This window comes from Cervus canadensis, chromosome 13, assembly GCF_019320065.1.
Source record: "Cervus canadensis isolate Bull #8, Minnesota chromosome 13, ASM1932006v1, whole genome shotgun sequence".
In the NCBI taxonomy this organism is placed as follows: Eukaryota; Metazoa; Chordata; class Mammalia; order Artiodactyla; family Cervidae; genus Cervus; species Cervus canadensis.
The window spans coordinates 6,919,592-6,935,403 of NC_057398.1; the positions used below are offsets into that span (position 1 = coordinate 6,919,592).

General features: G+C 56.0%; 1 protein-coding gene across 8 annotated transcripts in view; it reads right to left on the bottom strand.

Moving 5' to 3' along the window:
• LAMB3 (laminin subunit beta 3) overlaps positions 1-15,812 on the bottom strand; it is a 47,390-nt gene that overhangs the window by 10,402 nt on the left and 21,176 nt on the right. For all 8 annotated transcript variants that reach the window (XM_043486238.1, XM_043486237.1, XM_043486236.1 and 5 more), the window contains 14 exons: positions 14,754-14,868; positions 14,158-14,231; positions 9,902-10,093; positions 9,348-9,411; positions 8,802-8,995; positions 6,768-6,888; positions 5,839-6,027; positions 4,627-4,782; positions 4,082-4,278; positions 3,766-3,877; positions 2,671-3,049; positions 1,163-1,323; positions 804-1,024; positions 316-513 (listed from right to left, as the gene is read on the bottom strand). In XM_043486238.1, coding sequence (XP_043342173.1) covers positions 316-513; positions 804-1,024; positions 1,163-1,323; positions 2,671-3,049; positions 3,766-3,877; positions 4,082-4,278; positions 4,627-4,782; positions 5,839-6,027; positions 6,768-6,888; positions 8,802-8,995; positions 9,348-9,411; positions 9,902-10,093; positions 14,158-14,231; positions 14,754-14,868 — 2,373 coding nt within the window. The remainder of the gene's footprint in view (positions 1-315; positions 514-803; positions 1,025-1,162; positions 1,324-2,670; positions 3,050-3,765; positions 3,878-4,081; positions 4,279-4,626; positions 4,783-5,838; positions 6,028-6,767; positions 6,889-8,801; positions 8,996-9,347; positions 9,412-9,901; positions 10,094-14,157; positions 14,232-14,753; positions 14,869-15,812) is intronic.

The following is a 15,812-nucleotide window of genomic DNA, read 5'->3' on the forward strand; positions in this document are numbered from 1 at the left end:
CTGTCCATGGGGATTCTCCAGGCCAGAGTACTGGAGTGGGCTGCCATGCCCTCCTCCAGGGGATCTTCCTGACCCAGAGACTGAACCCGAGTCCCTTGTGTCTCCTGCACCGGCAGGCGGGTTCTTTACTACTAGAGTCCCCCAAGATGCCCCGCTTGCTGTGGGGCCGCAGGGGCAAGTCAGCTGGCACCTCTGGGATTGACACCTCTGGGATTGCACCTCCTGGCTGCCAAATGGGAGCTCTGACTCGCCCAGAGGCTTTGTCCCCTCTGCCTCCCCCCACTATGGGTGCCCACCGCCCCCCGCCACACCTACCATCTGCCTGGTCTGCTGGAGCTGGGCGCCGAAGCCCTGCAGTTGCTCGGCCACCTGCCCCGCCGTCCGCAAGGCCCCACCTGCCCTGGGGAGGGCGCCTCTGCAGCGGGTGCCGCAGGCCGTGCCATTGTCTCGGGGACAGAGCTCCCCGGGGCAGCCCCCTGGGGTGCAAGGCATCTCCCTGGAGCCTCCACAGAGCTGTGGAGAGATGGGGGCATCAAAGGGGGTCCCCGAGGCTCCGCAACAACCACTCCCATCCCACACCTGGGAAGCCAACAGCCGACAGACATCTCCATGGCAACCAGGCCCCCAGAAACTGGTTGGCTTGGTCGCTGCTGAGCAGCCCATACGGGGCTGAGGGTCAGGACGGGTGGGGTGGCGGTGGGCTCTACACAGCCCCCGTGGGAACGGTGGGGCAGCCGTTGGTGTGCGACAAGCTGGGCCGGGGGGCCTGAGGGGGGAAAGTCGGGCTCCGCGACAGGCGTCACCTGGTTGATGGTGGGCGTCAGATCAGGCACAGAGGCCATCTGCAGCCTCAGGGCCGCGAGCTGAGGACCACCGGCTCCTGGTCCCCCTGCCACCTGCTGCTCCAGCCTCTCCGCCTGTCTCCGGGTGTCCCTGAGCTGCAGCAACCGGCGGGAGCTGTCCGAGACCTGCTGAGCGGCCTGGGATGACCGCTGGTGGGCTGCAGTCAGCATGCGGAAGGCTCCTGGGGGAGCGGGGAGAAGAGATCATCGAGTCAGCCCTGGACCCCCCCTCGCCCAGGCCTGGAGGCGGAGGAGCAGCGGGAGGGGAGCCGAAGCCTGGCCCGGCGTGGGGTCTCCACGCTCCCCTTCACCCCACTCACCTGAAGGGTCAGCACTGCTCATCTTTTCAAATTGCTCCCTCTTGCTCTGATACATGACGAGGAGGCGATTGAAACTCCTGTCCAGGCTCCCCAGGTCTCCTGGGAGGGACAAGGTCTCCTCCTCCAGGGGCAAATCCATCTGCATGCCCTGAAGTGTCCGCCTAAGGGAGGGGGAGAAGCTTCCACTAAAATACAGGAGAGGGGCTGCCTCCCCAGACCCAGCCATCCCCCCGGAGAAACGGCTACCGAGTCAGGAGAAACAGAGGCCATCAGGAGCAGCCCCAGACGGGAGAGGATTCTGCCGGGCCAAAGCCGGCACCGTCTCCCTCCATCCCTATTTTCAGGCAGATCCAGAAAAACCTCTCCCTTCTGGACAGGTATGCGCCTGACGCTCCCAGCTCTCCTCTGCGTCCCACACCAGCTTCCATGAGGAGCTTCCCTGACCCTCTCCTCCTGGGGTCCCTGCAGGTGCCCCTTCCCACGCCTGGACCCCGGGCACCCGGGTCTCTCCTCTCCCCACCAGGGCTCCCAGAGCTGCTGACCCACCAGTCTGTTTCCGCCCAAAGGGGTTCACCTGCCCTGACCCACGGTCACTGAGTTTGCAGAGACTCCTCCCTCCCAGGCCCTCTGCAGCTCCACCCAACTAGTCCCTGCCACCAGCCTCCCCTTCTCCACAGCCGGGATCTGCTCCACGTGGACCATCCTTCAGGAGGCCCCTCCAGGCCGGCACACCCAGCCCACCAGATGCCCCCAGGCTCCCTGCTCGACTCTGAGACTGAGGCCAACCACACACATGGTCAGCGAGTCAGGGAGGGCTCAGGGAAGGCAAAACTCATTATGAAAACTTCGGTACCAAACCTCACTGAGAAGAGGCCTCTGCTGGCAGGAGGGGGCCGTGGGTGGGACCGCTCCCGTTCCAAAGGCAAACCAAGTTATTTTCGGAGCCCTGCCTCTCGGATGCCCTCCACCAGGGTGACTCATCCAGAGCTGACGCCCGCAGGCAGCGCCAGGCACTTGGGCTGGCACCTGCACTCCTGGCCGCCTGCTCTGCCCCTCTGTGGCCACCTGGTTCTGTCACGATACTAAGCTGTGCCCGTTTCCTCACTGGCAAGACCGATGTAGTACCAACCATCCCACCAACCTCCCAGGACTGCGGTGACGGTGAAAAAGAGAGGCGTCCATGAAAAGGCTTGAAAGTGAAGCGTAGAAGTTGCACAGTCTTATCCGGCTCTTTGCGACCCCATGGACTAGCCCTGCGGGCTCCTCTGTCCATGGATTCTCCAGGCAAGAACACTGGAGTGGGTTGCCATTCCCTTCTCCAGAGGATCTTCCCAACCCAGGGATCGAACCTGGGTTTCCTGCATTGCAGGCAGGTTCTTTATCACGAGGGAAGCGCTATGAAAAGGCTTGGTAGACGGTAAAGGGCTGTAAACAGTATGTGCCCCTCCGTGTACCCACATGGCATTATTCTTTCTCCCGGCCACGGCCCAGTGGGGAGAGGGAATGACCTGATGGAGAAGACGGCGTTGGCCACCTGGGCCACCTCCTGCTCCGTGACCAAGGCGTCGCCGAGGGTGGCTTGGATCTGCGCCATCTTCCTCTTGGCGTCCAGCATCCGGGAGGCCAGGGCGCGGTCCTCCAGGCCCGGCCGGGGCCACAGGCCGGCGGAGGCATTGCGGAGGTCGGCCAGGCGGAGGGCCCGCTCCCGGAGGCCGCCGTCGTAGGTCTGGAAGCAGGGGTGGCAGGCCACGCACACCGGGGCGCGGTCGCAGTAGCCCCGCTGGCACTGGTCGCAGCGCGGCCCCGTCAAGCCGGGGCGGCAGAGGCAGCGGCCCGAGGCCTTGTCGCAGCCCGGCCCCTCAGTGCCCCGGAAGTCGCAGTCACAGGCTGGGGTGGGGAAAAGGATGGTCAGGGGCCAGCGGCCGGGGAAAGGGGGGGCGCGCATCTGCCGGGGAGCGCCCTGGAGAGGACGTCTGGCCTCTGGGTCTTAGGATTCAGAGCGAGGCCGTCGAGGCCAGAGCAGAACCACGGCGAGGGCGGCGGGGCTCACTCAGCAGCCCCTTCGTGCAGGCGCGGCCCCGAGCTTCGCTCCCCGAGCGCACGCACGCGCCTCTGACCCGCACCCGCTCTGGCGGGGTGGGCACGCTTGCTCTCCCGCCGTCATGGGCGCGAGCACCCGAGGCAGGGTGCCCCTTCCCAGGCGAGGAGGCCGAGGCCCGCAGAGGGGGAGCAACCCCGCCCGGGGCGACAGGGCCGGCAACAGACTGGGGTCTGCCTGCTCTCTCCACCACTTGCCAAACTGGCCCCCGCGGGGCTCCCTTTCTGCATCCGTGAAGAGGGAGGAAGGGGTTTCCCCACAGCTGGCCTCTGGGAGATGCTTTCTCAGGGAAGAGAGGCGCAAAGCGGCCCTCCTGTCACCAGGACACGGGGACGGGGGGACACGGGGATGGGCTAGCAGGGGGCAAGTACTCTCATGGGCTGCCGGGGCCCAGCCCCCGTGGACCAGACAGCACTGACCTGCATGCCCCCCAGCACAAGCCCACCCGAGCACTCACCCCCCACGGCGTCTGCACAGCCCCCGCCCCCCCACTCAGACAGCGCACCTCGGCATCCCGCGGCTGCCTCTCCATAGGTCCTGTCGGGACACTGGCGGATGGCTGCGGCGCGGCAGGTCAGGCCCCCGAACCCTTCCCGACAGACACACTGCCCTGTGAACTGCGGGGGAGAGCCGGTCAGCGAGCGGGACTCCCCGGCGCACCCCAGCCGCAGGGGCTCCAGGCAGAACGCAAGCTCCGCGGTCAGACCCAGGACGGCCCCGCCGTAGGCGCACGTACGTGGGCCTGCCAATGGCTGAGAGCGCGGGTAGGGACTGACGTCCGGGGGGCTCTCCAGGGGCGTGGGGGCCGGCCCGCGGCGTACCTGGTTGCACTGGGGGCCGAGGGAGTTGTGCGGGTCGCAGGCACAGGGCTCGCAGCCCCGGCCGCTGGCCAGCTTCCAGTGGTGGGGGGCACACTGGTCACACTTGGGGCCCACCACGTGGGGCAGACACACGCAGCGCCCTGTCTCCTCGTCACACGGCATGTCCCGCCGGGCGCCCAGGACGCTACAGTCACAGCCTGCACAGGAGGGGGGCTGCTGAGCTGGGGGGGCACCCAAATCTGCCCCCCACCGCCCCCCCAGAGGGAGTGCATCAGGCAGAAGAACCAGGCGGGGTGCTTTCCTGCAGAAAACCTGGCTGACTCACGAGGCCACTGCGCCTTCCCCCCAGTCCCAGCACCTGGCCACTTGGCCACCTGCCCGCCCTCTGCAGGGCTTGCTCCGGCCCTCCTTCCAAGCCAGGCCTGCGGTGCCACATGCTGGAGGCTGCTGGCATAGCAACTGGCTTGCCGCGCAGGGGGAGCAGGGCCGGCCCCAGACCCGATGGCCCAGCCCCGCCCCATGGCAGGCTCGGGCCCTCTACTCACGGCGGCAGCCCTGAGGGTTGGAGAAGGTGAGCCCCGTGAACCCCGGCTTGCACAGGTCACAGCGCTCCCCCTGCACGTGCTCTTTGCACACACACTGGCCAGTCACTGGGTCACAGGGTGCTCCCGGCACTGCCCCGTCGGGATCGCACTCACAGGCTGCAAGACAGAGGCGGCGCCAGGGGGCGGACAGGGAAAGCAGAGCATTAGGAGCACACTCTGGTTCAAATTCTTGTTTCCCCCTCCACTTCCTGGCTTACGACCTGACACCTTAGTCAAGTTATTTCAGCCCCCTGTGCCTCAGTTTGCGCATCTATAAAATGGGGTGCTTATGTAGTGCTCACAGGGCCTCTTACGAGGAAAAAAGCAGGTGTGCCACGCTGTGCTTAGTCGCTCAGTCGAATCCGACTCTTTGGGACCCCACGGACTGTAGCCCACCAGGCTCCTCTGTCCATGGGCTTCTCCAGACAAGAATACTGGACTGGGTAGTCTATCCCTTCTCTAGGGGGTCCTCCCAACCTAGGAATCGAACCGGGGTCTCCAGCATTGCAGGCAGATTCTTTGGAATTCATTGCAATGTGGCTTCTCCTGCATTGCTAGCTGAGCTACCAGGAAAGTCCTTGGCGTGTGTTAGGTAGGACGAAAGTTTCAGTGGGCATGATGTACTGAACAACCACTCTGCAGCCAGCCCTGAGCTGGGCACTCTTGCATGCTGCCTTGTGTAATCCTGTCATAACCCTGAGAATTGACCATGCTTGTCCCCATTGTACAGATGAGGAAACTGAGGCTCAGAGATGTTCCAATAGCACAGTCAAGGTCATACAGCAAGTAGTGCTGGAACGAGAAGTCAAACTCAAGCTTTTCTCATTCTCTCCATAAGCAGATAACATCAACAGAAAGTGAACCAACTTTCTTTCACCCTAACACCTGGGTGCCTTTCGCAACTTTCAAAACAGAGACTCTTACTTCTGGAAAGTCTTGCCTGATCAATCCACCTGAATCAGAGTGCTTTCAATTCGAACTGTACAAACTCACTGGCCCTTGCCGCATGCATGCTAAGTCACTTCAGTTGTGCCTGACTCTTTGAAACTCCACAAACTATAGCTTTCCAGGCTCCTTTGGCCATGAGATTCTCCAGGCAAGAATATGAGAGTGGGTTGCCATGCCCTCCTCCAGGGAATCTTCCTGACCTAGGTCCCCAGAGCCCCTACTCACGGATGCAGGTCTCCTGAATGGGAGCCCCAGGACGCCGGTTCCGGAAATAGTGCAGCTGACACCGTTCACAGTTCCTGCCCTCAGTGTGGTCCCGGCAGCTGTCACACACACCTCCATGTGCCCCCTGGCTGGCGGCAAACACGGCTGGGTCAAAGTGACATGTCTCTGAGTGTCCGTTGCAGTCACACCCTGAAAAAGGAGATTCCTGGGGTTGACGCTAGACCTGCATCGTTGACATCCACAAAGCACGCTCCACGCTAACTCACTGGCACCCCCAGTGACTCTGTAAGATGCCCAGGTCTGAGAAACGGGGAAACTGAGGCCCAGGGAGGCTTGTCAATTTCGGTTCATACAGCCAGTAAGAAAGGAAAATGGAGAATGCAGGCCTCCCGACTCCTAGTGTGGAGACTCGTCCCAGAATGATACCCATGTGGGGCCAAAGAGAGAGCCATTCGAACGCCCCATGCCAGCCCTCCCCCACTGCCACCACATGTCTCCTGCTGGGTCACTGTCCTTCCCTATGCTGGGACCCTGGCTGTCCTCATTTATGGAGGGAAGGGTCCTGCCCCCAGGGGCCCATCTGAAAGAGAAAGAATGACAACAGGGAGACCAGGTGTGTCCTACACAGGATAAAGCTCTGGAGAGGCCGGAAGGAAGACCTGGGTTAGCACGAAGGCTGTGTGGCATCAGAAGCTTGAACCCACCTGTGGTCCCTCTGAAGTCTGGGGGTTGGGAGGATGCGACTCACAAGCCCTCTCCTTCTCCAAAGAGCAAGGAGAGCTTTAGTTACAGGGGCAATTCGGTTTAGATTTAAATATTAATAATAAAGATTAGATTCTCCCCGGGCCCCAGAGGAGGTCATCACGGCCCAGAGGGGCCAGCATCCCAACCAGTGGTTGCAGGGGAGGTGGGCGACCCCAGGGTCATACTCTGGCATTCGTGGGGGTCCTGGTCTTCCGCGGGTCTCCAGGGCCGGTTGTTGTAGAAGGGCGCGCAACGCTCACAGTTGGGGCCAGCGGTGTTGTGCTGGCAGACGCAGACCTCGTGGACCTGGGGGCGGGGCCATCAGTCACCAGGAGGAACCATCACAGGAGCGTCCCAGGGACAGACTTGCCCTCTCCGCTCTGACCCTCCCACTCGGCTTAGACCCCAGGGTCCAGCTCAGACCCCAGCTCCTCCAGCCTTCACTGAGCTCCTCTGACACACGAGAGGCCGGCTTGTGTGGTGTGCGTGTGCATGTGTGTACATACATGTGTGTGTGCATGCTTGCACATCTACACTGCTCCTCCTGTTGGGTTTGTAAAAGCCCGGTCCTGGCATCTGGCCATCCCCGTACCGCCCACTGCAAAACAGCGCCTGGAAGGTGCTCACACAGCCTTGTTGGTAAACCGCAATTCTTGTGGGCCCTCTGGAGATTTATATTCCAACAAGCTATGACTGCAGTTGTTTGGCTAATGAGACTGCGATGATGAATTGTTACTAGACTCATTAAGGTACAGAAATAGAACAGCAATTGTGTGCTAATCGTCTTCCAAATCAAGCTCACCACCCGCGGGCTGGCATCGGGGACCTGCACGGTGCTTGCTCCTTGCTCGCCCTCCACTCGCTCCTAACAGCACAGCTGAGCTGAACTGGCTGCTCCCTGCATAAGCCCCGCTTCTCCCCACCTTGTGGCCTGTACTGAAGTTTTTCTTCCTTCCTAGAAGCCCCTTCTCGTTCTCTTCACCAGCGAGATCCTGCCCAGCTGGAATAGCACAACCTTCATCAGGCCTGCCTGCTCCCTCTAACTCCATGGATTTCAACTCTGGATGCACTTGAGCATTATTTGAGGAGCTTTGTAACATATATATATGTAGATATATATATATATAATGCCCAGGCCCAATTCCATCCAATCTCAGGGACAAGGCCCAGACATCGGTACTTTATAAAGTGGTGTTCCCATGGGGTAGCCAGCGTTGAGAAACACCAGGGCTGGGCAGGCCCTCGCCCCCCTCTACATCCTCATATGCCAGTGATCACGCCCAGCCTGGGTTCTGGTCTTGTGTTTTTGGGCCCTAACGGCTGACATATCCCAGGCACCGGTCTCCTTCTGGCCTCCTCTGCAGCCTGGGGGAAGCACTGGCCCAGAAAGTGGAAAGGAAAAGGCTGCCCAATGCTCCTGTCCCCTTAGTTTCCCTAGCAGGCCACCTGATAGGACCTCATCGTGTGCCTTTATCACTAGAACAAGTATCCTGCTCCCGGGTGTTAATATTGTAGAAGAACCAGGAAACTGAAATGACAGCTCCCTCTGCTACTTGGTCCAAGGGTCTCTCTCCCCTGCTGATGGCCCTCAAGCTTGGTTTCCCAGCAAACGCCCCTGGGTCACTTGTTAAGCTGGAGCTTCTCTTTCTAACCCTGACGCATCTGACTCAGCTGCTCTGGGGTGAACTTAGCATCCTTGTTCGACTCTGTTCCCTCATCCTGTCCCACATTTCACCCCTAAATGGGACTTCAGAGTCCCCAAGCCAGGGGCTCTCAATCCTGGCAAGATGTTAGAATCACCGGGAGCTTTAAATAATAATAATACAATTAGAGTGTCTGGAGGTAGGGATCTGGGCGATCTTTTTAGCTTCCTGGGAAATTATGATGTGCAGCCAGGGCTGAGAATCAATGCCTTAAGCTCCTTGCAACACCCATGCATATACTTCTACTTACATGTATATAACATGTATACTTAAACTTATATATACGTCTGTGTTACTGAATAAAAATCATCTCAAATCATAAAGCAGGTCCAAAGAAGTGCTATCAAATGGGACCTTGAAAACGATAACCATTTACACTCATCTTCGCCACCGCTAAAACAGTAAATACTCAAGTCTTAAGTGTAGTGCCCCTCCCCTCTCCAGGGGTCCCGAGGATCCCCGCAGTCTGCCCTGGCCCTGCCCGCTCCCCTCTCCCTTCCCGCCCTGGGCTGCCACCTGCACGGCGGTGGAGGGGCTGGCAGGAGTTCTGGAACTGGGGGCGCAGCGGTCCGCATGGCCGTGACAGAGGCAGCTCCCTTGCAGACGCAACTGGGACACAGCGTAGTAGGCGCTGGGAGGGTGGTAGCCCCTCTGGGGCACAGGCGCCAGCTTGGTGAAGTTAACCCTCAAGTTGGTGATCTCCCCCAGCTCTGCAGGGAACGAACAGCGAGGAGGGAGGGGGCGGGAGTGGGGGGAAAAGGAGGAAAAAAAAAAGAATTTAGACGCAGAGTCTCCTAGGGCGGGATGATAAGGAAAGGAACTCTGGCCTCACCTCCCATCTTCCCTCCCCCAACACAAAAGACCCCCACCACCACCACCCTGACTCAGGCCTTTTGAGTGGCTGGGCCAGCACCATACCCCTACGGGCTTAAGCAGGGCCAGTGTTCAATCCAACCACGCTGACCAAGGCAGCAAAGACTAGGAAATGTCCACCATCTGAGCTGCAAGCCTGTTTTGTTCTCTACCCACAGTCCCACGGGCTGGAGGAGTAGCCACACTGACCTTGAATTTTTTGACTTTGTGTGGCTGGGATCCCAGAGGCTAAATCCATAAGGTTGAGCTGAACCTGCAGAGAGGGGGGTAAGGGCAGACCCGAGGAAGAGGCGAGCTTTGGCCCAAGCCCAGAGGGCCTCTTTTCCATCAGTGCCCCGCCAAGTGTCCTGAGGGTGTCCAGAGGGCTCCTTCCCAGGTGGCACAGTGGTTAAGCATATGTCTGCCAACGTGGAGCCACAAGAGATCTGGGTTTGATCCCTGGGTTAGGAAGATCCCCTGGAGGAGGAAATGGCACCCCACTCCAGTACTCTTGCCTGGAGAATCCCACAGACAGAGGGGCCTGGCGGGCTACAGTCCATGGGGTCGCAGTCAGACATGACTGAGCACGCACTCACACGTACTTCTCCTAGAGTGGCCACTGTCGGGGAGCTCAGGAGAGAGCAAGGCTCTGCCCGAAGGAGGGGGAGGGTTCTCACAGACTCCCCAAAGCCTGGGTGACCACGTGAGGGACGGGAAGTGGGAAGCCTCTCCCCACGCCTATTTTTCAGGGTGCCCCCTCGTACCTTGGCCCCATTCGGGCGCCTGTTAGGCCTCTGGGGCAGAGGCTGGCACCGAGCATCCTGCCAGCTCTGGGGTTGGCCCTGGTGGACCCAGGGGAAGGCGGAGCTGCAGTCGGCAGCCAGGTACTGGTACACCTGCCAGGTCTTGCCGAAGTCCGAGGAGCGCTCGATCAGCATGCCAGCAGGCACGGGCCCCTGCAGGGACACACGGGGAGGGGGGCCTGAGCGACCCCGCCTGGGGGACACGGTCACAGGAAGACGCTCTTAAGTGCTGGGGGCCCCTGAGAACCCCAGCGAGGAGGGAGAAGGAGGGCCGCATGGAGCAAGTGGGTTCAGGGGCACTGCGGTCCAATCCTCCTGGCAAACCACGGGCCCCAGCAGGTTTTCCCTGCTTCTGGAAAGTGAGAGAAAGCAGATCTCACTTCCAGAAGGCACGATCCCTACTCAGCCCACCACCCAGGCAGTCAGGCCAGAAGATTCTCCCACTGGGCTTCCTAGAGCCAGACACTGATTCTGTCCTTTCCTCTTTTTTGTCCCACAGCCGTGGTCAGAGCTCAGGCCCCTGACTGCGCTGAGCCTGGATTCCTGCAACAGCCTGGAACTCAAGCCCAGCTTCCGCCCAGGCTCTCCAAGCCACGCCCCCACACTTCACCTGCAGGGTTATCTGATCACATCACTCCCTGCAGGAGACCCTTCGGCGGGTCTGCACTGGCCTACTTCTGCCCTCAGTGATTCCATCCATTTCTCACGACTTTCCATGTTCTCTTTATGCTGACAGCTCACAGCTAGGAATGCTTCTTTGGGTTCATAAATCCAACCTCCACACAAACAGAACCTCCTTTCTCAAATGTAAAATGGGCTGTGACTCTTCTCTCCTCAAAACCCCCCAATGGCTTTCCCACTCTGTTTCTTTCCAAGCTTTATTGAGATATTATGGCTATGCAATATGTCAGTTTAAGGTGTATCAAATGTGATGATTTGATAGTCATATATGTTACAGAATGATTATTACAATAAGGTGAGTTAACATGTCTATCCTCTTACATAATCTTTTTCTGTGTCACGATAACATTTCAGGTCTACTCTCTTAACGACTTCCAGGTGTCTAGTACAGTGTTAATAATTATAATTGTCACCACATTGTCCATTAGATCTTCAGAACTTATTCATCTTATACCTGGACCTTTATATCCTATGAGGAGCACCCCCCCCCCATCTCCCTCTCCCTCCAGCCCCTGGCAACCACCATCTTCTTCTCTACGTTGGTGAGGTCAGGTTTTTAAGATTTCCTATATATGTGAAGACACGTGGTATTCATCTTTCCGTCTATCTCAGTTCACTTAGCAGAATGCCCTCAAAGTCCATTCATGCTGTCACAAGATCTCCCTCCTTCTTCATGGCTGAATATTCTAGTCTGTGTGTGTGTGTGTGTGTTACACATGTGTATCTGTATATGGATGTGTGTGTACGTGACATTTTCTTTACCCATTCATCCACTGATAGACACTTAGGTTGTTTTCATCTCCTGGTTATTGTGAATAATACTGTAATGAACATGGGCATTACAGACATCTCTTTGAGACAGTGACTTCATTTTCTTCCAATTTACAACTGGAAGTGGGATTGCAGGATCATCTGGTAAACTTTTTTTTTAATAACTTTTTGAGGAACTTTCATACTGCTTTCCACAGTGGCTGCACCAATCTACATTCCCTCTAAGAGTAAACAAGTGTTCCCTTTTCTCCACATCCTCACCAACACTTACCTCATCTTTTTTCTTTTGGCCCATGCCACATGGCTTGTGGGATGTTCCCGGACTACAGGAATTAAACCCGGGCCATGGCCGTGAAAGGCTGGAATCCTAACCGCTACCCCACCAGGGGCCCCCTGATCTTTTTGATGCTAGCCATCCTGGCAGGTGTGATGTGACACCTCACTGTGGCTCTCACTTGCTTTTCCCTGATGGTTAATGATGCTGAGCTTCTTTTCATGGACCTGTTGGCCCTCCGTGTGTCCTCTTTGGAGGATTGTCTGTCCAAGTCCTCTGCTCACTCCTCTTGAATAAATCTGAACTCCTGACCATGCCACTGTGCACCTCCATCTCCTCAAGCCCTCAGTCACAGCCCGTTTGCTCCCTCCTCAGAGCCTTTGTTCACATGGCTTCCTTGGCCTGGAGTACTCCTCTCCCCGGGTGGGTTCTTTCTTTTGTTCTCAGCTAAATGTCACTTCCTCACAGAGATCTTTTTATACCCACCTAACCTGCGTTCTTCTGCCCACACCCTGCCCACCCACCACATCATTTCCTATTCTGGGATCTCATTTGCTGCCGTCGTAAATGTCACCACAATTTCCCATTACTTATTTGTTGGTTTCCTGTTTTGTTTTTATTTTTCTCCCACCAGACCAGGGTTTCCCAACCTTGGCACTGTTAATATCTGGAGTTGGATAAGGCCTTGTCCTGGGGACCGTCCTCATCATTATAGGATGGTTAGCAGTACCCCTGACCTCCACTCACTAGATGTCAACAGCATGCCCACAGCTGTACCAACCACACATTGGTCTACAACTGGCCAGATATAAGCTGGCTGAGAACCACGGCAGTAAACCACAGGCATCCCCCGTCTAGCTGTTCACAGCTGTACCCCCAGCATCTGGCACATAATAGTCATTCAGTACATTTGTTGAATGAATACATGAATCTTTCATCCACTCTCCTTCTCCCCATTTACATCTGTAAACTCATCTCTCAGTCTGTAGCCTTCCACATCCTTGCCGCTCACCACCGTATACACATTTGCCCTTCCAGACCCTGTGTGCATTCTTTTGCCCCCTCCCCCAATTATATACGTTCTTGTCTCTTGCTTCTTAATCTTTTTACTTTGCTATTCTCTTTGTCTGGAATGAACTTAACCTTCACCTGGCTATTACCAGCCTAAGAAGTTTCATCTTCCCGTGCGTGCATGCTCTGCCCATCCCCACCAAAGACAGATCAAGCTGGGTGCCCCCTTGCCAAGTACTTCTTCCTACCAATGTCAGAACACACCTCCCACTGTCCTGCTAGACAAGGTTCTTTGTCTTCCCTATACATACCAAAGCAATTTGAGGATTGTGATCTAGTTTTATTCAGCTTTTTAACAGAATATAATCTATGTTCAATATGTGTGTAGCAAGAATGGACAAATAAATGAATGGGTGATGACAAAGCAATGAGACTATGAGTATCCACCCAAATGAATGTTGCCCTTCAAAGTTGTCACCGTTAGAGACTGGGTATTTATTCAAATGGCTCTAGCATTTCTCAAGATACTTGAGACCTATTCTTGAGGCCTCCTAGGTGACTCAGAAGGTAAAGAATATGTCTGCAATGCAGGAGACCCTGCATCTTCCCTGGGTCAGGAAGACCCCATGGAGAAGGGAATGGCAACCCATCCAGTATTCTTGCCTGGAGAATTCCATGGACAGAGGAGCCTGGTGGGCTACAGTCCATGGAGTTGCAAAGAGTTGGACATGACTGAGCAACTAACACTTTCCTTTTTATCATTCTTGAGGTGAGGTTCTTAAAGCAACTTCCTCAGTCATGTAGGATATTAGGTCCTATTGCTTTGTATTCACAGCTCAATATTACCTATCCTGATCATCTATTCTCATCAATCAAGCTTTATTATTAAATATTTGACTATTTCTGTAGAAAGAATGAAATCAAATCTCTGTAAAGGAAAAGAAAAGACCCTGTCACTAATGAATGAAAATGTGCCCTTCCAAAAGGCATATCTCCAAAGACTAGCTCAAAGCAAAACCTGAGAAGTAATAGCACTGAATGAGCCGATGACTCTGAAAGCACATCTCACATGTGGCTTGGCCAGTTCCTTGCTATTGGTTAAACTCAATCTCATCAGCAAAGTTATTAAAACAGAGTATACCAAGAATACAAAATTGTATAAGTGGCCATTACACAACTGTATAAGTAGAACTGGTCTTGGAAGAACTGAATTAATTGGATGGGCCAAGGGTGGGGGTGCAGAAAGGTAGAGGATAACAGTGGGCCTGGAGGTGCCCCTGATTTTCCGGAAGTGGTACCTTTGCTGTCACCATGATATAGGCTCAGGGTTAAGCCTTGCCCCAACATAGGGAAGGTACGCAGCGTGTGGTACCATCACCACCAGCCTGGAGACACAAGGACTCGGGGCTCCCCATGAGTCCAAGCCCACTTGGCCCAGAGTCCCCCCTCTCTCATCCACTGCCATACCCAGGAAGCACACCTTAAAATCCATCATGATGTCCTGAAGCTGGAATTTCCTGTCCAGGTCCAGCTGCAGAAAGACGGGGCTCACATCTGGAAAGACACAAAAGCCAGGAACTTTAGAGCAGAGACCATCTACCTTCCCAGGCTCCGGGAAATCAGAAACCCTCTAACTGATTTTCCCATTTCCCTCTCAAAGAGGCGTGGTACCAGTACCTTTCTACTCACATCACCTATTCAAGATCCCATGTCTTCTCGGCCACATTTCCTTCCCACTGTCACTTGATGTCTTTAAAACCTTTAGACTTTCAACTCCTCAGCCCAACACACATCTGTTCCCAAAGCCCAGTGCCTTCAGCAAGCCCACTGCGACTAAGTAGGATGGAATGAAGGCATTTCTCTCTCTTCTTACCTTTTCATTAACCTCCAATAAGTTCTTCTGCCTACAACATCTGAAAGGCCTCAAATACAAAGACAGAAGGTTCTGCTCATCAACCACCCATGTCCCACCACCATAAGAAAGACACGGGAAAACCCAAAGGGCCCCAGGGCACCCTCCACATCCTACGGGAGCCCGACATGCATGGGCTCCTGGAGGCAGTGGCAAGCGCTTACCATTCTGTGACTGCCACCAGCGCATGGGGCCCGAGGATGAAACCACATTCTCCACTTGGTGACCGTTGTAATTGTGAGGCAATCTGGAGTCACACTTGCAGCATTTCATCTGCCACTGCAGAAGACACCAGAGACTCAGAGGCGGGGCCTTTGTATACTGGGACTTCTCCCACCGAAGAATGGATGCTTTTGAACTGTGGTGTTAGAGAAGACTCTTGAGAGTCCCTTGGACTGCAAGGAGATTCAACCAGTCCATCCTAAAGGAAATCAGTCCTGAATATTCATTAGTAGGACTGATGTTGAAGCTGAAACTCCAATACTTTGGCCACCTGATGGGAAGAGCTGACTCATTGGAAAAGACCCTGATGCTGGGAAAGATTGAAGGAAGGAGGAGAAGGGGACGACAGAGGATGAGATGGTTGGATGGCATCCCTGACTCAATGGACATGAGTTGGAGTAAACTCCGGGAGTTGGTGATGGACAGAGAGGCCTGGCATGCTGCAGTCTATGGGGTCGCAAAGAGTCAGACACAACTGAGTGACTGAACTGAACTGAACTGACCCACAGGAGAGAAGCCCAGGGTGTCCGACCAGATGGAGCTCTGTAGGCAGGTGTCCCAAAGTCAGGAAGGCGGAAGAAGTCTGCAGCCCTGGGGCTGAAGGCAGAGTCTCTTCCCCATGAAGACCTGGGTTAAAGTGGGCAGCCAAGGAGGAAACAGCCTCACCAGGGAAGTCCCCCCAAAACATCACCTTCCCTGGTCTGCCCATGCCCTGGAGTGAGACAAGAGAGATCTGAACACCACTGGCTCCAGGGCAGGGCAGAGATCATCAAGGAAAAGAACACAGCCAGAGGACTGGCCCTTGTTCTTTCAGTTTGTCCATAGTGCGTCAGTGTGCATACATTTGCATATGTTTGCATGTGTTTGCCCTGGCGCATGCGTGCACACACACCCCACTGAGACACCATGTCCTTGCCTAGGTTCTTCATGCAACACACATGAAACCTGTTTTCTCTGAGTAACCACGGTCCCAAACCTCATGTCCGGCAGAAAGAACACTT